Source organism: Pristis pectinata, chromosome 33 (assembly GCF_009764475.1).
Source record: "Pristis pectinata isolate sPriPec2 chromosome 33, sPriPec2.1.pri, whole genome shotgun sequence".
Lineage (NCBI taxonomy): Eukaryota > Metazoa > Chordata > Chondrichthyes > Rhinopristiformes > Pristidae > Pristis > Pristis pectinata.
In genome coordinates this window covers 16,171,821-16,195,055 of record NC_067437.1, presented here as the reverse complement: position 1 = coordinate 16,195,055, position 23,235 = coordinate 16,171,821, and the positions used below count along the sequence as shown (strand labels likewise).

Here is a 23,235-nt window from a genome sequence, read left to right as displayed (position 1 = left end):
CAGGAACAAATCTTTATGAGTTTTGATAGTATTAAAAACACCCAGTGGAAAAACTAGTCTAGAGCCTTCCCCTTACCTCCACATTGAGCTGAAAGGCCCTGTTGGCCTCTTCCAGGATCCTTTGCCGTGTCTCTCCGTGGGCTTCCAGTGTGTTCATGCGCGAGCGGTACAACTGCTTGAACTTGGTTGCGTTGGTGATCCGGTCAAAGCTGAAGAATGCGATCCCTTCGCCCGTGCTTGGCAACTGCAAAGCTTTCTGGGCCACCTTCTTCAGCACCTGCCCCCCCGACAGGTCACCCAGATACCTGATGTAGGCGTGAGCGACCAGCAGCTCAGGCTCACTGCGCCCCACCTGCTGGATCCGGGACACGTATTTCCCAGTGGCCTTCGGACACTTGATGTGGCTCCTCCATTCCGGCCCATGGAAGTATTCCAGGTCCCGCTCCAAGGCTTCCTTCCGATCCAGTTCCGAGGGAAAGTAGACAGGGGCGAAGGCCGGGTGGTCCTTGTTCCGCTCGCTCTCCTCTTCCAGGGCAGTGTAGATGAAGTACAGAGAGTCCAGTAACAGCTGGAGTAGGGAGGGAAGCAAGGTGATGGTGAGCAAGGCTTGGCTCACTGTTGGAACAATATAGGAAAGGCATGAGGGCAGAGAGAATGAGGGTGGAGTAGATAAGATGACTCAGGGTGAGGGGGGAGGGACTGATAGCAGAGGGGTTAATAGTATTGAGGATACTGAGAACAATGTTAAAATGCTAATAGAAAGGGCACAAAGACAAAGAAGAAAAGGGCAGTGTCAATGAGCTGACCTGGATATCAGATTCTGCCTTTTCTCCAAACAATACCGAGGAAACACTACATTGTCCAAGCTGAAGTAGGATCAATCGTGTTTACATGGGAACCTGACCAATATTTGTTCCTCAACCAACATCACTAGGACAGAAAATCCAGTCTATATTGTAGATCATGCTGTTGTCAAATTGGCTGCTGTGTTTCCCATATTACAACAGTGTTTGCATTTCAGTGGTAAGGGACTGGATTAAGAGGATTGGTTGTGCAAATTGGGCATGTTTGCAGAAGACAGAAGATTGAGAGATCTCTTTGTTGTACCTTAAAGAGGGTGAGCAGTGTTGGCTATGACCAGATATTTCACCTTGTCCTTAAAAGTTGACTGAGAGGATATAGCCTGCAATTGAAGGGGGAAATTCAAAACTAGTGGGAATAGTAATTCACTGAACAGGTGACTATCTACACTTGGGCTTTTACTGGCCTGGTCTCTGGGTTCTGTGGAATAATTTTTGGAGATTGATTATGGAGATTAATGAACAGCTCTGTTACCGTGTGTGGTTACCACAGAAGGTGAGCTTGATGGATCTTAATCTTTTGTTTCCTTTGCTGTCTGTTTAAACACTGTCTAAATACATTGATTTGCTGATGATTACAAACCTTGAGATAAACTCTGGAAACGGTAACACTCCCTCTGAAGGTAATGTGTAACACGTAGGAGTGATTAAAAGAAAGGTGTCACATAATCATTTGGAGATACAGAAGAGTACTGGTTCAGTTACTGGACTAGTAGTCAGAGGCCTGAACCATGACTTGGATTCCCACCACAGCAGCTAGCAAATTTAAGTTCAACAATTAAACAAACCTGAAGTAAAAAGACTATGCTGGTGATCATGAATGATGCAAGGGTCATGGTCCTTCAGGGATGGAAATCTGCCGTCTTTACCCTGTCTGGCCTACATGTGACTTCAGACCCCAATGTGATCTCACCACCTCCTCAAACAGCCTAACAAGCACTCAAGTCAGGGAGATCAGATGGCTTGCCAGTGATTTCTGAACTTTGTAAACCAATAAAAACAATATTAATTTCCTGTAATATCGTCCACGGTGAGTTGGATAATGGTTTCAAATGATTGGAGTGCTCTCCAATCAAGTGCACAGTGTGTTACTTAATTGCTGATAAGAGTTGCCCTGCCCTTTAAAGTCATAAAATTTCCTCCTTTTCAGTACAGACTGAGGTTGCCCAGTTTAACAACTGTTGCCAGATAGAGTGTTGTTTTGCAGATGCCTGAGTCCAGATTGGGAATCCTCATGTAGTGACTGCTGTTCTGTGCCGAGGAGTACTGATACTGCTGCTGCAAATCAATAAATTTCACGTCATCTAAATCAGTGATAATAATTCTGATCCTGAGATGTAATCTGCCAGGTTGCAGATTTAGTGCAGTAGATGGGATTAGGCTGGCTAACTCATCCTTAGGTGCTGACTTTCGGATGAGACAGAAGAATGTGGCCTTGTCTTTCTCAAGTGCATGTAAACAAAAATCTCAAAGTTCCATTTTATTAAAGAGCAGTGGATTTCTCCATGGAACCCATAGCTATATTCATCCTGTAGTACCATCAAGAAAGCAGACCATTTGCTCAATTACTCAGAGCTGTATGCGGGATCTTGCTGTGTGCAAATTTTCCTACATAACAATGCTGACTGCTTTTCGCGTAGTGCTTTACAGGCAACTAAGTACTATGGAAGTTGTGAAAGATGCAATAGAAATTCTAATTTCCTTACTTCCCTACACATGGAGGTCTATGGCTCTGTGACCTGATGTCTATACCTAGTGCTCTGCCTGTCTCCCAGATTCCAGGTCTCACTGCCTCCCACCACTTCCCTTCCCCAACCACCAACTCCCCCAAAGCCAAGGTCAGTGAACTTGTAAATTATATTTTGCAAGCCACCTCAATCAAATTATAATCTTCTGATACATTGCATGTTGACAATAGGGAAGCCGTGTTTATTCCTCTTGGAACAAGGAAGGTTAAGTGGAAATTTAATAGAGATGTTCGTGAATGGATTTCATAGATTAAACAAGGAGAAACTGACAGGAGGGTTGGTAACCAATGGACACAGATTTGGGATAATCGATAAGAGCAGAAGAGATGAGGATTTTTTTAGTTCAGGTGTACACTGAAAGACATTATTAATAGTCGTAATAAATATTTGAAAGGGAAACATTTATAGGGCTAGAAAGAAGAAAGATGACAGTGGACCTAACTGGATAGCTTTTTCAAAGAGCCATCATAGACACAAAGGGCCAAAAGGTCTCCTCCAGCATTGAAAGATCCTATGATTTTAGTACATCTAATGAAGAGTGAATGTTAGATAACTTGTAGAGTAACAGATAAATGGATTCAAGAGATTCCCAAACACAGTTCCATCCCACTTAAATCCAATGATCATGTGTGTATTTGGTTCAATGAATTGTCAAGGGTAGATACTTACTGTAAACTGATCCCGTGTGACCTGACCCTTCTGGAAGTTTCTCATAAATTCAGAGCTTTCAGCCAGTTCGTGTGACTCCTTCGTGGCCAGCTTCAGAGCTTCTGATAAGTCGGCAGGCATGCTGGGACAGAGGTCAAAGGGTAGGGTTAGATAGGGCCACAGGGAGGATCTTCATTAAACACTTCCCTGGGCAGGACAGGAGAAGCCAATAAGGTTGAAGATAGGAGCTGGCGGGAGAGACGTGGGGGTGTGTATGGATGGAGTCCCAGTTCCTTCCCCTCCTGCTCTAAATCCCGGCTCCCCCCTGCTCTAACTCCCTGTCCCATCAGCTCTATCTCCTGATCCCTTCCGCTCTAACTCCCACCTCCCCCCACTCTAACTCCTGGTCCCCTCCCCCCCACTGCTCTAACTCCAGGTTCCCTCCTGCTCTCACTGTGGGATCCCTCCCTGCTCTAACTCCAGGTTCCCTCCCTGCTCTATAACTCCAGGTTCCCTCCCTGCTCTAACTCAGGGTTCCCCCTGTTCTCACTGTGGGATCCCCCTCTGCTCTAACTCCTGGTTCCCCTCTGTTCTAACTCCACGTTTTCCCCTGCTCTAACTCCACGTTCCCCCCCCTGAACTCCATGCTCCCCCCTGCTCTAACTCCATGTTCCCCCCCCCGAACTCCACGTTCCCCCCTGCTCTAACTCCACGTTCCCCCCTGCTCTAACTCCACGTTCCCCCCTGCTCTAACTCCACGTTCCCCCCTGCTCTAACTCCACGTTCCCCCCTGCTCCAACTCCACGTTCTCCCCCTCTCGAACTCCACGTCCCCCCCCCCCGCTTGAACTCCATGTCCTCCCCTACTCAAACTCCACATTAGCCCCTGCTCTAACTCACAGCTTCCCCCTGTTCCAACTCCCGGTTCCCCATCTGTTACAACACACGGTTCACCTTCTCCTCTAACTTTGGGTACCCCACATGCTCCAGTTCCAGCTTCAGTCTTGGGTCTAACTGCTGTCTCTTACCTTTCAGTGGTATCCATGGGAGTGCCTGCTGTGGATATCGTGTGTTGCTTCTGATTTTCAGGCTGCTTGCTCAAACATCTGCTGGAAGTGGGCTGTTTCACTCTCTTTTATCTCTCGCTCGGGTCTAGTGACGTGCTGAGGGGTTGTCCTTGCTGGCAGGTCCCTCCCACAACTCACATGACACTGCCAGCACAATGAGGCAGCCCAAAAGGAGGCTGACTTCATTTCCTCAGGGGCTGTCCACTGCTCCCTACTGCACTGTGAGAAGGCTCCAAGCTCAGCCCCTTTGTGGCTTTTGGCTTCCGGCTCACCTCAGGCAGTGTGGGCTAGTGCAAGCGACACAATCAGCATTGGCAGAGCACTGCCACGGTTTTAACCCTCTGGTTGCTGTTTACAGAGTTTCAAGATGAGGGGACAGTGGAAACTTATTGTGTGGCTCTAGAACTTCAAGCAAGATGGAACTTGCAGTATACCATATCAAGCTGTGAAACCTTTCACACCCACTGAGGTTCTCTTGAAGTGCAGCCAATTTATGAGCGGCAAAATATCACAAACGTTAATAGATGGAGCAAGTATTTTTGTGGTGGTGATGACAGGCTGGCACACAGAGAGCTCTCCTTCTTTGAAACAGTACCCAAAGATGTTTTACATCCACAGAGAATGTTATCTGTTTCACATCCAATAAATGGCACCTCTGACGGCGAAGCAAGCCGTCAGACACAACAACTGTCTGCAGCGTTCTAGAGAAGCTGGAGGAATCCAATGTCCCCATGCTGGTCACTTTCTCTGAAGGAAAGTAGCCAATAAATGAGACCTCTCAGAACAATGTAGAGATGCTCTCCGCCTTCATCTCCTTCTCCTCTTCCAATCTTCCTCCCCCTTCATTCTCCTTATCACCTCTCACTGACCCAATCGCCATCGCTCCCAGCGTTCTCCTCATCCCCTCACAGCCCTCTCCTCTCATTAACCCGTCCCCTTCATTCCATGCCCCCTCCCTTCTCTCACTCCTCCTCATATCCCTCTCCCCATCATTCCTTCTTGCTCTCCTGTCTCACCCTCTGCCCTCACATTGCCTTTCCTTTCCTGTCACACTCTCTGTCCACACTACTCCCTCTTGTCACACCATTTTCCCCACAACCCCTCACTCACTCTCCCCTCTATTCCTTCTTCCCACTCTCCCACCATCTCTACACTACTCCCTTACAGCATCTTTACCCCCCTCAGTCTCCATGAACGACGCAATGGAGGGATTATTACAGGTCTAAATTATATTAGCCACTAGTCAGAGAGTCACAGAGTTATACATCATGGAAGCAGCCCCTTTGACCCATCTCATCCATGCCAACCAAGGTGCCAGTTCCATTTGCCTGCATTGGGCCATATCCCTCTAAACCTTTCCTATCCATGTACCTGTCCAAATGTCTTCTAAACTCTTATTGTCCTTATGCTTTCAGTAGCTCGTGAGAGAATTCCTAACACATGGCCTGGTTCTGAAGACCCTGCAGCAGGAGCTGACAGGATACCCATACCCTCCACCTTCCTGCTGTTTGCTCCACATAAATCCCCACTGCACCAACGGAGAGAAACATTGGCTGATAAAATATGAAACCCAGATTCCCATCTTCTGTTCCCCAGCTGGTCACCCACTGAAGCTACAGGCTTGGGTCACCACCTGTTCAGAGGCCTGTTGGTATTGTCCTCATCACTGATTAAGCCTTCTGTGAGGGCCATTGTCCATATCCAGTCTGATTGGTGGTCCCTTCACTTCTGATGCTGCTTTCTTCAATGGACTCAATGGGCTGGCATCGCTGACCTTTCACCTCTTGGACCTAGCTTTGATCCAACTTGCTGATGCAGCCAAAAGGATCCTTCACCCCACCAATCCTCCCACCCTTTATCCCATTGTTGACTCTTGCACAGTTAAGTCCACAGAAGCAAAACGCTGCTGATGCTGGAAATCTGAAACAAAAGGGAATTGGACAGGCTCTTGAGGGAGTGAGAAGGAGGGGGTGATAAGAGAGAACAAGGAGTGAGTGGATGAAGGTTAGCAAGGCTACAGGGATGGAGCTGGAAAAGAGAATTTGAGGTTGCTTAAATAGGGCCAGTACAGCCTCAAATAGCCATCTTCTCTACTATTAACCATTCTATGATTCCATGAAATGCTGGAAATACTCAGGCGGCATCTGTAGAGAGAGAAGCATGGTTGATGCTTCAATTCAATAATCTTTCATTAAAGGTTTCAGAGAAAACGGGTTTTAAGGTACATCGAAAGTGGGAAGGAAAGGAGAGAATAAAAGGGAAATCCTATGAAGGATTGGAAGACAGAGCAGACAAAAACAATACTGGAAAGAGAAAGAGGCAAATAAAATACCTGTTTATCGGACGGGTAAATGAGTGAACCAACAATCACTATCTAAAGCTAGCAAAGGAAACCACCAAGTTAAAACAGAAGTGCTCAGTTTTCAGAAATTGTTAAGGTTAAAATGTGCCTAATCAGAAAAGGAGATGCTGTTCCTTGAACTTGGTTGAGCTTCGTAGAGGAAGAGGATGGAGTGGGAGGTAGAAAGAGAATCAAAGTGAGACCTGATCAAAAGCTAAGGGTTACTGTTGCAGCCTGAACAATGGTGTTCTGTAAAATGATCACGGAATCTGCACTTGTTCTCCCCAGAAGGGAGGGAACCACATTGTGAGCAGCAAATCAATGTGGAACAAGTTCAAATAAATTACTGCTTCAGGCTTTTAGAACCATGGAAGGGAGGAGGTAAGAGAGAAAGGGAGCAGGTACTGGTGGAGTTGGAAGTGAGAACCAGAGCTCCCTGAAGGATACGGTTCCTTTCAAATGCTGGAAGGAAGACATATCCGAAGGAGTGGAAGGAAGGTATCAGCATCAGAGCAAATGTGACACAGCAACTGGAAGCAGGGTGGGAGGAAGTGTGGTCCTGGTAGTTGTGGGAGCTGGTGGGTTGTAGTGGCCTATTGTCAATAGAAAAATCAGAGATGGACCAAAGTTAAAGAGAGAGCAGGGTGGAAATTGGCAGCAAAGGTGATGACATTTTCTAGTTCAGGGCAAGAGCGGGAAGTGGTACTGACATAATAAAAAATAAACTGGAAGAAAGAACCTGAATAGGACTAACTTAAACAAAAAAGTTCCACAAATTCCACCAACTAATAGGAGTAGGCCAGGCTTAAATAGATTCATGAAGATCAGGTCAGCAGATCAGGCAGCATCTGTGGTGAGAGATGAACTGATCTCTGACATTACAGATTGCTGATCTTTCACCGGCACTGGCCAGTTCTGACCCAAACGAGAAAGGATACTATCTGAAATTGTTGAATTCATTGTTAAGCCTTGATGCATGTATTGTGCCTAGTTGAGGTGCTGTTCCTCAAACTTTCTTTGGGCATGGTTGAAGCACTGCAATAGGTCAATGATAGAGAGGTCAGAGTGACAATAGGATGGAGAATTAAAGTAATTGGCAACTGGAAGTCAGGGTCACCCTTGCAGTCTGAACTGAGGTGTTCTACAACGTGGTCGCCCATTTTATATTATGTTTCTCTGTTGTGGAAGAGACCACATTGTGAGCACTTAATGCAGTACAGTGGATTGGAAGAACTATAAGTGAATTGGTGCATCACCTAGAAGTAGTGTTTGGGTTCCTGTACGGTGGTAAAGGAAGAGGTAAAAGGGCAGGTATTGTTCCTCCTGCAATTGCGCGGGAAGGTGCTTTGTGAAGGGATGTGGATGTTGGGGTTCATGGAATACTGAACAATGGAGTGTCTTTAGAATGTGGAAAACAGAGGGGAAGATGTGGTAGCACCTTGCTGAGGGTGGGAGAGAGGTGAGGGTAAAATTAAAATCAGTGTAATTGAGAGCCCAGTCAACTATGGTGGAAGGGAAGCTACAGTGAGGGAAAAAGGAAGACATGTCAGAAGCACTGGTATAGAAAGTGTCATCATCAGAACAGATGCTGGAGAAATTGGGAGTATGGAATGGAGTTCTTACAGGAAACAGGGTGGGAGGAGGTGGTTGAGGTAGCTGTGGGCTTGTAATGGATATTAGTCATTTACTGATTCCCTGAGATGGAGAAGTCAAGAAAGGGGAGGGAAGGGAAGAGTGAAGGATGGATCACATGAAAATAAGATCAGGGTGAAGGAACTCGGCGGGTCAGGCAGCATCTGTGGAGGGAGATGGACAGTCGACGTTTTGGGTCGAGACCCTTCGTCAATTTAGATGAAGGGTCTCGACCTGAGTTGTCAATTGTCTATTTCCCTCCACAGATGCTGCCTGACCCGCCGAGTTCCTTCATACACATTCACTTTTGATTCACATCCTTTGTTATTTACACCTTATAAAAATCCATCGATATCAGTGTCAGAAATTTCAATTTACTTCCAGAATGCACAGACCTTTTTTTGATTGATAGAGGGGAGGGAATAGGACAGAGAGTTCCATGTTAGTGAAAAAGTACTTTCCAGTTCAATTGTTAATTTGGAAGCAGCTCAGAGAAGAGTCACCATTGTTCCTGGGATAATGGGCTTGTCTTGTGAGGTACAATTGAGAAGATTGGGCCTTATTCACTGGAGTTTAGAAGAATGGAGGTAATTTTTGAAAAACATAAGATTCAGAAGGCGCTTGACAGAGTAGGTATTGAAGAGTATGTTTCCTATCATGGAGGAATATAGAACTGGGTGGCAAAGTTTCAGAAGGAATCACTCATTAAAGATGGAACTGAGGAATTTCTTCTCTCAGTGAGCTGTACGTATTTGGAATCCTCTACCTCACGGGCTTCTGGAGGCTGAGTCATTGAATAAATTCTAGGCTGAGATAGATGTTTAAATTACAGGGACTGAGCAGAAAAATGGAGTTGAGGCCAAAATCAGATTGGTTGCAATGCTATATAATGCCAAGCATCTTGAGGAACCATGTTACCTCACACTGCTCCTATTCCTTAAGTTCTTATCTTAAGATGTACAGGAAGTCGGAGTACAGGAAGGAGCACGCTGTCATGGCAACAACCTTTCCTTCAATGTCAGCAAAACAAAATATCTGGTCATTGTCTTCAGGAAGGCAGGTGTGGCGGCGAAGCACAACGGTGCTGAGGTTGAGGGCTTCAGGTTCCTAAGAGTGAACATCACCAATAGCTCGTCCTGGTCCAACTATGTAGATGCCGTGGCCAAGAAAGCACACCAGTGCCTCTACTTCCTCAGGAGGCTAAAGAAATTTGACATGTCTCCTTTGACCCTCACTGATTTTTATAGATGCAGCATAAAAACCATCCTATGGGGATACATCATGGCTTGGTATGGCGACTGCTCTGCCCAAGACTGCAAGAAACTGCAGAGAGTTGTGGACACAGCTCAGCACATCATGTCTCAGTAAAACAGCCAACATAATCGAAGACTCCTCCCACCCCAGACATTCTCTCCCTTCCCCTCTCCCATTGGGCAGAAGATACAAAAGCCTGAAAGCATGTACCACTGGGCTCAAGGACAGCTTTTATCCCACTGTTATAAGATTATTGAACAGTCCCCTAGTACGATAAGGTGGACTCTTGACCTCACAATCTATCTCGTTATGGTCTTGCACCTTATTGTCTGCCTGAACTGCACTTTCTCTGTAACTGTAACACTATATTCTGCATTCTGTTATTGTTTTCCCTTGTACTACCTCAATGTACTGATGTGATAAAATGATCTGTATGGATGGCATACAAAACAAAGTTTTTCACTGTACCTCGGTACAAGTGACAATAATAAACCAATTTGCCAATTGATTTACCAAGTTGGTCTTTGCTTTTCCAGAACCACAACATCAGCCCCTCAAAACTAATCCAACCTGCATCTACCTGCATGGAATCCCTAACCTCTCAAAATGCTTTGGAATTAGGAGGACATTTGAACATTTCATGATCAGGAATGGAGATTTGATCACCAGGGATTGCCATTCTCCATTCCTGGTCATCAACATTGAGGAAAAATCTCCAAATTTCTAATCCATTTAGTGTGAAGTATTTCCTGAACAGCCTGCTGTAACTTTGTCATAACTTTTTGTTCTGGACTCTTCCATCATGGTCCCTCTCCATGTCCAGGTCTTCCACTAGGATGGCAATGAGCTGCCAACCAGGTCACATAGAACTGAGGGGAACTCCCACCCACCATCCAAACCCCAAGACAGCAGCAAAACCCCAGCCTGCATGTCTGTTGTGTCTTTATTAAATTATTGAAAATTAAGACAAAATGTGACCCCGTGCCATAGACAGAAAGATTAGGGCAGGAGATTGACCAACAGCACACAAACAGAGAGCTCTTAGGTGTTTTAAACAGAGAGAGAGGTGGAGAATTCTAGAGCTGGGTGGCTTGAAAGAGCAACTAAATTTGTGGAGGATCAGAGGACTGGTCAGGAGGTGGTTACTTAGTAAAATCAAAGCTGGCTTTTTATTAAAAGCAGAAAAGCAGTTTGAAGTGTTCAAGGATGGGAACTGTAGGATGGTAGCTGAAGGGGAACGAATCCAGGGTGTTGTCAAAAGCAGCAGCAAAAATTGGTAGTTCCAAGAAATTAGCTCAGGAAGGGCAGGATGCATTCTTGGATTGTCTGAAGCAGCACAGCTGATGTAGAAATATAGGGAAATATGGGAGACTGTGCACAGGGGATCCCAGTAAGATAAACAATGAGGTAATAGGCTCATTGCCACAACCGATTCTGCAAAATGGGCACCCATCACAAACTGGCAGACAGCATGCTCATAGTAAGGCAGCAATGTGCCAGTCACCATTTTGGACCAGGCTTCTCTGCAGATGCTCACCTGAGAACAGACATGGTGAGGCTTTGGTGGGATTGGAGACAGGCAAAGCAAGAGAGAAGCTTCCTCTTGGCTCAAGTGCAACTCTGTCTCTTGTGGATGCAAATCCAAGTGGGGACTATTTTATTGCACAGAACGATAGGAATTGTGAAACATTTTATTGACTTACAAATTAGGAGCTGTAAATTGAATATTGTGACCTAATATGGAGAGATACTGAAGTTGTTCTTTCTATAGCAGAGGGTTGATTTAATGAGGTTACAAAAAGATTTTGAGTAACTAGGGAGAAACTGTTTCCCAGCGGCAGGACTGAGAAGAAATTTCTTTTCTCAAAGGTTTGTAAACCTTTGGAATTTACTACCCCAGAAAGCCATGAAGGTAAAGTCATTAAATAAGTACAAGGCAGAGATAGACTTTTGCACTACAGGGGTTCAAGGGTCATAGGGATCATGGGTTATGGAGATTTGGCAGGAAAGTGGAGCTGAGGCCAAAGATCAGCTTAGCTGTGATCTAATGGACTGGTAAAGAAGGTTCAATGGGCTCCTCCGATCCCTTGTGCTCGTACAAGAGTCAGTAATGCAAGGTAAAAATATACCAGTAGTAATTGGGTAAGGGCATCAAGGATATGGAGTGAGAGCAGGTCACTGGCATGATCTGAATGCAATGGTGAAGCATCCTTGAGGTCTTAATGACCTCCTCCCATTCCTGTATTGCTAATTGTCAGGATGAAGAGAAATTTGTGTTTCTGTACTGTACGACACTATGACTCCTTGAGAAATAAGTCCAGGCAGGGAATCAGCGTGAAGGTGCACGGCTGGAATAGGAGACCTCAGTGTTTAGGAACAGATGATGATGCAACAAATCGCTGAATTGACCTTGCTTCTGCTCACATTGAGGTTGAAGCCCCAGGCCAATTGATCGAGAGTGGCTGGATGAGAGATATGGGTTAGGGTGCTGCCCGAGAGATGTGGGAGGTGAAATGGTTCCCTCAAGGGGGGGGCAGCATCAATGTCCTGACCCTGGACGCCAAGTGACCCCACAGGGGATTGGAACGACAATTGTTCAAAGACCTGTTGACACTCACAGTGCTCCACTATTGTTTCAACGTCCAGAGTTGAGCTGCCTGACAGGTATCTGGTCCCTGGAGACCGAGGGACTGGAGATGCTGGAACCTGGAGCAACACACAAGATACTGAAGGATCTCAGCAGGTCAGGCAGCATCTGTGGATGGAAACTTGCTTCTGTCTCTTCTGCTCTCAGGCTAGAACTTGCCAGAAAAGCAGCAACATGAAAATGACTCACACAGTTACTAATATGCAAATCGTCAGCAAGTTCTGAGGATTAAGAACTTCTCTTCCCGTTGTGAACCTCTGGGAGTGATGGTCATTTTGGACTGACCTCCTGTGTAGACCTGCACGTGTAGACCTGCACTAATAGCATCCATAGACACAGTTATAAATAAACACATGAAAGTCACATCAACGCTTCACAACCAGAAAGAAGCACTAAAGTGTGACCTTTGAAGTTCCTGATGGAACTATACTCAATTTAATGCAGCTGCTGACACTTCGAGTCCTAGATCATAGAGTCATAGAGCTGTACAGCAGAGAAACAGGCCCTTCAGCCCAAATTATCCATGCGGAACGTGAAGTCTATCTATGCTAATTCCATTTGCATGTATTAAGCCCATATACCTCTGCTTCTTTCCTATCCAAGTACCTATGCAAATGCCTTTTAAATGTTTCTGTCTCTGCCACCTCCTCTGGCAGCTCATTCCATAAAACCACCACCCTTGTGTGAAAAACTTGCCCCCCAGCTCTCCTTTAAATTTCTCCTATGTTACCTTAAATCTATGCCCATTAGTTTGTTTCTCAGCCCTTAAAGTACACTCCACACAACAACCAGGCAATGTCAGATATGGCTGGCAATTCAAGCTCCCCCAGGAGGTTGTGTGGAGCTTGGAGACCACAGTCTCTCTGTAGGCTGTAAGGGCTCAGCAACAACTCTGTCCCAGTGCTGACTGGTTCAGGTGAGAACTGTTGTGGAGGGGCAGATGGAGGCTGCGCCAAGGCAGCCTTGTGTTGATTCCACCACATGAGCAGCTTGAAGCTCTTCAGGAGCAGTAACAAACCACCAGGGAGCATCTTTGTGCTTCATTCACTTTGACTGATGCCATTTGATTCAGTTCAATGCCACTTGGGAGCAGATTGCAATCCTCATTGAGAAGTAGGATGCTATGTGTGACCAGAATGCCTCTCTCGATATATATGAAAATAGACCCCATACTGTTCCCACACACACACGCATTTACACACACAGGACACGCATCCTGCCTAAGCAAGCATGCCATCTGTGATCAGGTAACTCTCCTGCTCCAACAAAAGTACAGCACCCAGGAGCTATTTTCATTTCTGCAGGAACTGTGATGTACTCGCTCCTACCTCCATTCACACTTGTCTTCCTTGTGAGCAGAGTCATGCTCAGATTGAATGAGCTGACTCTAAGAGGAAGTGTGAAGACAGCAGGGTCCAGATGAAGGGTCACGACAAAAACTGCTGATTGTCCATTTCCATCCACAGATGCTGCCTGACCTGCTGAGATCCTTCAGTATCTTGTGTGTTGCTCCAGGTTCCAACATCTCCAGTCCCTCGGTCTGCAGGGACCAGATACCTGTCAGGCAGCTCAACTCTGGACATTGAAACAATAGTGGAGCACTGTGAGTGTCAACAGGTCTTTGAACAATTGTCGTTCCAATCCCCTGTGGGGTCACTTGGTGTCCAGGTTCAGGACGTTGATGCTGCCCCCCCCCTTGAGGGCACCATTTCACCTCCCACATCTCTCGGGCAGCACCCTAACCCATATCTCTCATCCAGCCACTCTCGATCAATTGGCCTGGGGCTTCAACCTCAATGTGAGGTTGGCCCATCTGGGACAAGAGCTTGTGGGTCATCAAGGACATCTGCGAGGACACAAAGTGAATGGAAGCATCCAGTCTGCAGGGGATTCTGTAATGTGGCATTAGAGCATCAAAACCATAATTGAGGTAATGAAATGGTGTATAATTTTGTAGAGAAATGTCAATATTTTCCATATATTTATTTTATGCATTGCAATAAAGAGGGAGCAGGCTTGAACTAGCTGAACTGAATGACCTGTTTCTGTGCTGTAACGATTCAATGTTTCTATGGTCATTCCAAACAGATGGCCGATAGCTGTGTCACCAGTGCTAGGGCAGTTGAATTTATCTGACTGTGGCGCAACCATCGCTGGATTATCTCTGCAGCAGACAAAAGTAGGGAAAGTTTGACACTGCAGCTGCATTTATGAGGTACAGACAACTGTTGGAATGTATGACTGGGCAAAGGGCATGATTGATTGATTGTTTAGTGACTGGTGTGTGGGCAGTAAGCACATCAGCTTGCTTGAAGTCAACAAGGCAGATTAGCCTGGGCAGGAAGCCAAGAACAATCCCCCTGAACTGTAACAAGAGAAATCATTACCTTTCTTGCTCCCTATTAATATATCGTACCTCCAGCATGGGTTTATTGGGAAGGAATGGATTATTGAATATGTTCACTACTAATTGAATATACATATTAAAGTCCTGTTGCTGTGGTTCAAATCCCTCCATGCCCTTTCTCTGTAGCCTCCTACAGATCCCTGCACTTCCCCATGTCCGGCCTCTTGGGGATCCTTGATTTTGATCACTGTACTTTCTCCTAATTGGGCCTTAAGCTCTGGATTCTGTCCTCAAATAGTTTCACCTCTTTATCTCTCTTCTTTAAGAACTATCTTTTTAACCAGAATTTTATCACACGTATTTTATGTGGCTTGGCATCACATTTTGCTCCTGTGAGATGTTTCAGACCAATTTCCTATGTTAAGAACATGATATAATACTGTGAAATGTTATGGAAAGTTACTGCTGTAACGCAATCCAGCAGAAGTCTCTGTTGAAATTGGTCACCTGCCAAAACAGCTCGTGACAGGAGCTGCAATAAAATCAGAGCTGAAGCAATGACTCAGCACAAAGCCAAAGTCAAAGGTTAGTCAGCAGTTTCCTGTTGACAGGACTTTGGTCTACCGTGACTCAGCAAAGTTTGGTCAGCTCCCATTGACTCAGCAGAGTAAAGGCTGGATCAATATCATGTTCAGCAAAGAGTGACACAGCAAAAAAAAAGCCAAGTAATCTTTGCTAAATAAAAGGATTTAATCAGTGAAGTAATCACAGCACATTATGTGTGAGAGTGTTCTTGCATGAGTGTAGGTGAATGTGTTTATGAGTGTATCTGTGTGAGAAGTTCCATGGATGTGTGCATGTATGTTTCTTCCTTTGTGTGTCTGCGCCCATTTTCACTGTGCATGCTTGTCTCCACATGTTTCTTCCTGAAAGTGTTTCTGTATGAGTGAGTATGTCTGTCTGGTTAGTCTTGTGTGGGTGAATGTGTCTGTCTGTGACTGTGAGTGTGTGCGTGTGCACGTGTGTCCATGGACTTTATGTGTGTACATTTTAAGAGTGTGAGTGTACAGGTATAACCATGTGTGTGGTTATGTGGTGTTAGTCACTTGTGTTAGTGTGGGTCACAATCTGGGAAGAGTGGGGTTTTCTAGAGGGCAAAATTAGAATGCCCCCAAAAATGACTGTGAATATTGTGATGCACAGTTAACCTACCCCTATTGCTCCCACTTCAGTCAACAAAGCAATGTCATGCCGCCTGCTGAATTACATGACCATATATAGTCATCACAAATTATGGTGGTGAAGCAGCTGTAGCTCAGAGGCCTGAACTAACAGTCTAGTGACCCAGATTCAAATCCCATGGTGGCAGCTGTGGAATTTAAATTCAATTAATAATCTGAAATTTAAGCAGGAAACAATGACTCAGCTTGGTAATAATGATCACAGTACCACTGGATTGTTATAAAAACCTACCCAGTTCATTAATCTGCCGTCCTGCTTGGCCTTTACATGACTCAAGATTAGCAGAAATGTGATTGATTGTTAAATGGCCTCTGAAGTGGCCTAACAGTCCTCATTGTACCATAACAACACGCAATCTGCTGGAGGAACTCAGCAGGTCAAGCAGCATCTGTGGGGTCAAAGGAATCGTCAACATTTCGGGTCAAAACCCTGCGTCAGGACTCTGCACCAGAAATCTATCATGCTTGAAGGGCCAGTGCTGCCCTTCTTTCAACCATGTTACTGTGTTTGCAAAAATATCATGGGGGCTCCCTCTGCATGCCTCCTCCTACTCAGGAGGAGGACCCCAAGGGCAGGCTGCCACCATCAGAACCCTGACCTAACCCCAGTACCCAAGACCCATCCCTCCGGCCCAGACTGGGACCCACAGGTCTGGTCTCAGTGGCGCCCAAACCGGTACAGTTCCTGACTGATGTACAGGGACCAAACTGCACATCTCCTGAACAATGCTCTGAACATTCAGGAGAGAAACAGTTTCTCTCTATCTACTCCGCCTAGATCCTTCATGACATTAAATACTTCTATCAGATCCCCTCCCACACACACACACACACACACACACACACACACACACACACACACACACACACACACACACACACACACACACACACACACACACACACACACACACACACACACACACACACACACACACACACACACACACACACACACCTCTAAGGAGAACAACCCCAGTCTGTCCACAGAACTGCAGCCTCTCATCCCTGGAATCATTTCGGTAAATCTCTTCTGCACCCTCTCCAAAGCCCTCGCATCTTTCCTGAAGTGTGGTGCCTGGGACTAGACACATACTCCAGCTGTGGTTGAGCCAGTGTCTCATAAAACATTGTGACTTATTTGCTTTTGTATTCTTTTCCCTTATTTATAGAGCCATTGATCCTGTTATGCTTTGTTAACCATTTTCTCAACCTGCCCGTTTATAAGATAAGATTTCTTGATTAGTCACATGTACATCAAAATACACAGTGAAATGCATCTTTTGCGTAGAGTGTTCTGGGGGCAGCCCGCAAGTGTCACCACGCTTCCGGCGCCAACATAGCATGCCCACAACTCCCTAACCTGTACTTCTTTGGAATGTGGGAGGAAACCGGGAGCACCCGGAGGAAACTCATGCATACACAGAGAACATACAAACTCCTTACAGACAGCGGCCGGAATTGAACCCGGGTGGCTGGTGCTGTAATAGCGTTACACTAACCGCTGCACTACCGTGCCTGCCCAGCAGACCTGGGAGTTGCCAGAAAGGCAATCCCTTCAAAATACTGAAAGAGGAGTGGAGGGGAATATGTGTCTGATGGCAGACTCTTGTTGGAGCTGATCATGTGCAGAATGGTCATCTATTGAATGTGGAGGCTGCTGGAGTGAAGGGTATGGACCAGGGGAACTCTGGTTCTTGCTCTGCCCAGGAGGAGAATGACTGAAGAGACGAGATCTCGTCTGGATCCTGCTCCTCTGCTCTCACCACCTCTCCTCCTGGCTTGTGGGAGGAAACTGAGGCGCCCGGAGGAAACCAAGCAGTCACAGAGAGAACGTGGAAACTTCACACGGACCACAGCGGAGGTCAGGATTGAACCCGGGTCTCTGGCACTCTACTCACTGCCACACTTCCACCGAGTACAATCCCAGATATTAAAAAGGCAACACACTGGGTATCTAGCGATGATCTGATTTTATTTGCCCTCCAGCCCAGTTATCCGAGCTGAGAACATTGGCAGGTACAACCCACGGCTGTGAGAGTGAACACTCGACACTCGACAACAACCTCGTCCAACCTCTGCAATCACTTGTGGACCATTATCTCCATACCTTTCTGTTTACATAGAGTCACACGGAAACAGGCCCTTCAGTCTGTGCCAACCATCAACTATCCATTCTGTTACACCAATCTTACCCTAAGCCATTTCATTCTTCCCACATTCCCATCAGTGCCCTCTAGATTCTACAATCCACTTAGATATTATGGGCCTACCAACCTGCACGGAGGGAACCAGAACACCTGAATCTTGAACCTTTGAGAGATGTGCCCTCTAGTTTATTTTGCCTCTTCCCATTCTACCTCCCAAAGTGCAATTCTTGCCAGTAAATTTCATCTGCCACCTGTCTTTCCATCATGTCAGCTTGAAGTCCATTCTAATCTTTTCAAAGTTCAGATCGCCTCTAAATTGTGTGCTGTACACCCAAGTCCAAATCATTAGTAAATACTAGGAAAAGCAGAGGTCCTCATACTGACCCCAGGTTGTACATTCTCTCTGGTCTGCAAAACATTTCAGTACTATCTGTGTCTTGTTTCTTTGTTAATCTTCTGCCTATGGTGTAACAGAGCCTTTTATTTCAGGGGCTTCAATCCTCATAGAACATAACAGCATAGTACAGGCCCTTTGGCCCACAATGTTGTGCCGACATTTTATCCTGCTCTAAGACCCTTCCCTCCCACATAGCCCCCTATTTTTCTATCATTCATGTGTCTATCTAAGTCTCTTAAATGTCCCTAATGTATCTGCCCCCACAACCTCTGCCGGCAGTGCGTTCCACGCACCCACCACTCTCTATGTAAAAAACTTACCTCTGACTTCCCCCTTAAATCTTTCTCCAATCATCTTAAAATTATGCTTCCTCGTGTTAGCCATTGTCACCCTGGGAAAAAGTCTCTGACTATCCACTTGATCTATGCCTCTTATCATCTTGTACACCTCTATCAAGTTACCTTTCATCCTCCTTCTCTCCAAAGAGAAAAGGCCTAGCCCACTCAACCTATCCTCATAAGACATGCTCTCCAATCCAGGCAGCATTCTGGTAAATCTCCCCTGCACCCTCTGTAAAGCTTCCACATCCTTCCTATAATGAGGTGACCAGAACTGAACACAATACTCCAAGTGTGGTCTAACCAGAGTTCTATAGAGCTGCAACATTACCTCGCAGCTCTTGAACTCAATACCCCAACTAATGAAGGCCAACACACCATACACCTTTTTAACAACCCTATGGACCTGCGCGGCAACCTTGAGGGATCTATGGACATGGACCCCAAGATCCCTCTGTTCCTCCACACTGCTAAGAGTAGTGGCACACTCTTTGTGGCAAGCTTATTAAGTGGAACCTCAGCAAATGCCTTTTGGAAGCCCATTAATACTATATTGAGCTTCTCTGTTACTTCATCAAAATATTCTATCGTTAGTTAGACACCATTTGCCTTTAATAAATGTATGCTGGTTTCCTCCAGTCAATCCATAGGTGTCCAAATGCCTGCTGATTCTGTCCCTGATTATTGTTTCCCCACCATGAGGTTAAACTGATTAGTCTGTAGTTGAAAATATTAAAAAAAGACAAAAATTGTCATAAACACTCAGCAGCTCAAGCAGTATCTGTGGAAAGTGAAGCAGAGTTAATATTTCAGGTTGAAGACTTTTCATCAGAACTGGAGAAATGGAAGACAAGCTAGTTTCAAGTAAACCTCAATATCGCTAATTGCTCATTCCCAAAGTTGCAAGCATCCACTCCTGGAACAACTGAGCCCTTGGACACAGAATTACGACCTACCTTCTCCTAGAAGAAATAGGTAGGAGTGTTAGTGAGTGTGTTGCAACTTGCTTATGAAATACCTACCATGATTGATGCAAGCTGCATGTGTGTGTACACAGTGAAATGTAAGCATGTTGGAGAGGTGGTGTGAGACAGTGGATTTGCTGCAGACGGGACCTGTTGTTGTTTCTACTGACCTTGACCACACATGTTAAGTCATTAAACTTAGAGCCATTGAGTCATGGACAGATACAGCATAGAAACAGATCCTATGGCCCACTGAGTCTGTACCAATCATCAAGCACCTGTGTTTTTACACCAGTCCTATACATTTTAATTCACCATTTGTTCCCTCTAGATCAACTTCCCCCTAGATTTTCCACTCACCTACACGCAGGAGCAATCTACAGTGGTCAATTAACCTACCAACCTACATGTTTTTGGAAAGTGGGAGGAAACCGGAGGACCCGGGGAAAGCCATGTGGTCACATGGAGAACATGCAAACTCCACACAAACAGCACCGGAGGTCAGGATTGAATCCAGTCACTGGAGCCGTAAGGCAGCAGCTCTACTAGCTGTGCCACTGTACTGTCTAAATTTCTTACTGTACCGCGGGTCAAGTTCCAAGCACTTCAATTTCCTAGGTATAAACATCATCAATAGCTTATCCTGGTCCAACCATGTAGACACTATGGCCAAGAAAGTGCACCAGCGCCCCTACTTCCTCAGGAGGATAAGGAAATTTGGCATGTCCCTGTTGACCCTCACAAATTTTTACCAATTAGATGCACCATAGAAAGTATCCTATCCAGATGCATCACAGCTTGGTGTGGCAACTGCTCTGCCCAAGACTGCAAGAAACTGCGGAGAGTTGTGGACACAGCTCAGCACTTCACGGAAACCAGCCTCCCCTCCATGGACTCTGTCTACACTTCTCACTGCCTTGTAATGCAGCCAACATAATCAAAGACCCCTCCCACCCTGGACATTCTGTCTTCTTCCCCCTCCCATCAGGCAGAAGATACAAAAGCCTGAAAGCACCTACTACCAGGCTCAAGGGCAGCTTCTATAAGACTATTGAACGGACCTCTTATACAAAAAGATGGACTCTTGACCTCACAATCTACCTCAATATGGCCTTGCACCTTATTGTCTGCCTGCACTGTACTTTCTCTGTAACTGTAACACTATATTCTGCATTCTGTTATTGCAGTCCTACCTTGATGTACTGATGTGATGAAATTGTCTGTATGGATGGCATGCAAAACATGCCATCCATACCTTAGTACGTGACAATAATAAACCAATTACCAGTTCCTTTGGACATTATTGTGGGCTTTGATCTCTCTACCATCTCCTTTCACTGGCTTTACTTCTGTCTTTGCACGGCTCCTGGGCCAGCTGGAGTGCAGGTTCTTCCGCATCCACCAGAACCTTGAGGTCCACATCCATGAATCAAGTGCCTGTGCCTGTGCTACCACAGGTTCTGCTGTCCATGACTTCCAGTGGTGGTCGGATTCAGTGCTCATGTCCCTTTTAAGGGGTGCATGTCTGACTTCAGTCACTGCTGGTCAGTTCCACCAGTTGCACAGAACTCCTGAGGTGGCTAATGCGTCCTATATGCTGATGGAAAAGGCATGGTGGTGGAATTCTCCTAACGTAAACACAATCTGAATTGGCACCCTCATTCCTGAGGCACCTTTTGCCAAAACTCCCCATTTTACATTTGCTCAGTGAAAAGTAAAATCCAACAGGCTGTGAAACCTGCAGGCAACACCGTCCCTCTGGTCTCCCTCCAGGCAGAGATGGCTGCCTAAAAGTGTGTCGGAGGCAGATTCAATAGTAACTTTTAGTGGGAAGGGGGATAAGGAACAATTTGAAGGGAACCAGAATGGAATTAATGAGGCAGCTTATTCAAGGACTTGTCTAGGGCAAGATGGGTTAAGTGGCTACCTTTAGCTGGCTGTTGCTCAGTTGTTGCACCCTCGGTTCTGAGTGAGAAGGTAATGGTTCAATCCCCACTCCTCAGACTACAGGTTAGTCTGATGCTTCAGTGCAGTACAGGGGAATATGCTGGCTTTCAAATGAGACATTAAACTGAGGCCATGCCTTCTTCTTAGGTGGCAATAAAAGAGCAGGGACATTCTTCCTGGTGACCTGGTTAACATTTACTCCTGTACCAACATCACTAAAACCTTATGATAGGTCATTGAGCTGAAATGTCAACGTCATAGTTGAGTTTATTGTCATATCCACAACAGATGCTATGAAAAGCTATCACAGCAGCATCACAGGCACATAGCATCAGATAAGCAGCATTCACAAGAGAAACAAAACTCAACGTACATTATGCACTGTTCTTACAAGAAAGAACACAATTAGAACAAAGAAAATCAAAAAAACAAAGGTCCATTGTAGGACATTAACTCTATTCAGTGTAAATGGGTGCTTGATGGTAGTGAATCCCCAGAATTCTCTGTCCTCCAAGGGTGGTGGAGGTCAGATCATTACAAGTATTTAAGACTGAGATGGAAAAATATTTTGAAAAATCAAGGAATTGAGGATTATAGGAAACTCATATAGAGCAGGAATTGAGGCCAGCAGAGATCATCCATGATCATATCGAATGGTGGGGCTAGCTTGAAGGCCCTGGTGGCCTACTCCTGCTCCTATTTTCTTCAGATGTGCCTAACTTGCTGACTGTTTCCATTATCCTCTTTTGTTATGTCACTGAAAATAGATTATCTCGTCATTTTTCCATTGCTATTTCTGAAGCTGTACCGAGTGCAAAACCAGCTGTTATGTATCCTGCGTTACAACAATCCTTCATTCCCCTCTCCCACTGTCATTTAGATCTGAAATGAGGAGAAATCTCTTCACTCGGAGTGCAGGGAACCTTTGGAATTCTGTACCCTGTTGGGCTGTGGAGGCTTCGTGATTGAGTACATTCAAAACAGAGATTGAGAGATTTCAGGAGATTAAAGGAATTGAGGTTTACGGGGATAAGGCAGGAAAATAGTGTGGAGGTACGAAATCAGCCATGATGATGGTGAATGGTGTTGCAGGTTCGAAGCACAGAAAAGCCCACTCCTGCTCCTATCTTTTAATTGGTAATTGGTTTATTATTGTCACATGTATCAAGATGCAGTGAAAAGCTTTGTTTTGCATGCCATCCATACAGATCATTCCATACATAAGTACATCGAGGTAGTACAAAAGGAAAAACAATAACAGAATGCAGAATATAATGTTACAGTTACAGAGAAAGTGCAGTGCCAGTAGACAAGTAAAGTACAAGGGCCATGAAGAAGTAGATTGAGAGATCAAGAGTACATTTTTATCATACAAGAGGTCCGTTGTGTCCCTTTGCTTTCATTTCCTAAGTACTCTGTAAAGCTCAATCAGTGCCCTATAAATAGAGCTGTACTTCCTGTCTGTGCTGTATTATTGTCTACTTTAGGTTAGCTCGAAATTGCTCTCTCTCTGGGTTCTTCATGGGTTAATGACGAGTGACTCCAGCTCAAGGATAGCACTGTGTCTTCTGCTGTGGAAAGTTGACCCTCTAGAATCTTCTGGTACAGCCTTGCTGAATCATTCTTAATGCAACTGAGTTCCTCTTTTATTTTG

General features: G+C 45.4%; 2 protein-coding genes across 9 annotated transcripts in view; one reads left to right on the top strand and one right to left on the bottom strand.

Moving 5' to 3' along the window:
- Positions 1-4,434, bottom strand: part of hmox1a (heme oxygenase 1a) — a 75,217-nt gene extending 70,783 nt beyond the window's left edge. For both annotated transcript variants that reach the window (XM_052043138.1, XM_052043140.1), the window contains exons 1-3: positions 4,284-4,434; positions 3,278-3,398; positions 77-568 (exon numbers count right to left, since the gene is read on the bottom strand). In XM_052043138.1, coding sequence (XP_051899098.1) covers positions 77-568; positions 3,278-3,398; positions 4,284-4,300 — 630 coding nt within the window. In that variant the 5' untranslated portion in view covers positions 4,301-4,434. The remainder of the gene's footprint in view (positions 1-76; positions 569-3,277; positions 3,399-4,283) is intronic.
- The window catches only part of foxred2 (FAD-dependent oxidoreductase domain containing 2), a 120,377-nt gene that overhangs the window by 23,325 nt on the left and 73,817 nt on the right, over positions 1-23,235 (top strand). The gene's annotated exons all lie outside the window — the stretch shown is intronic.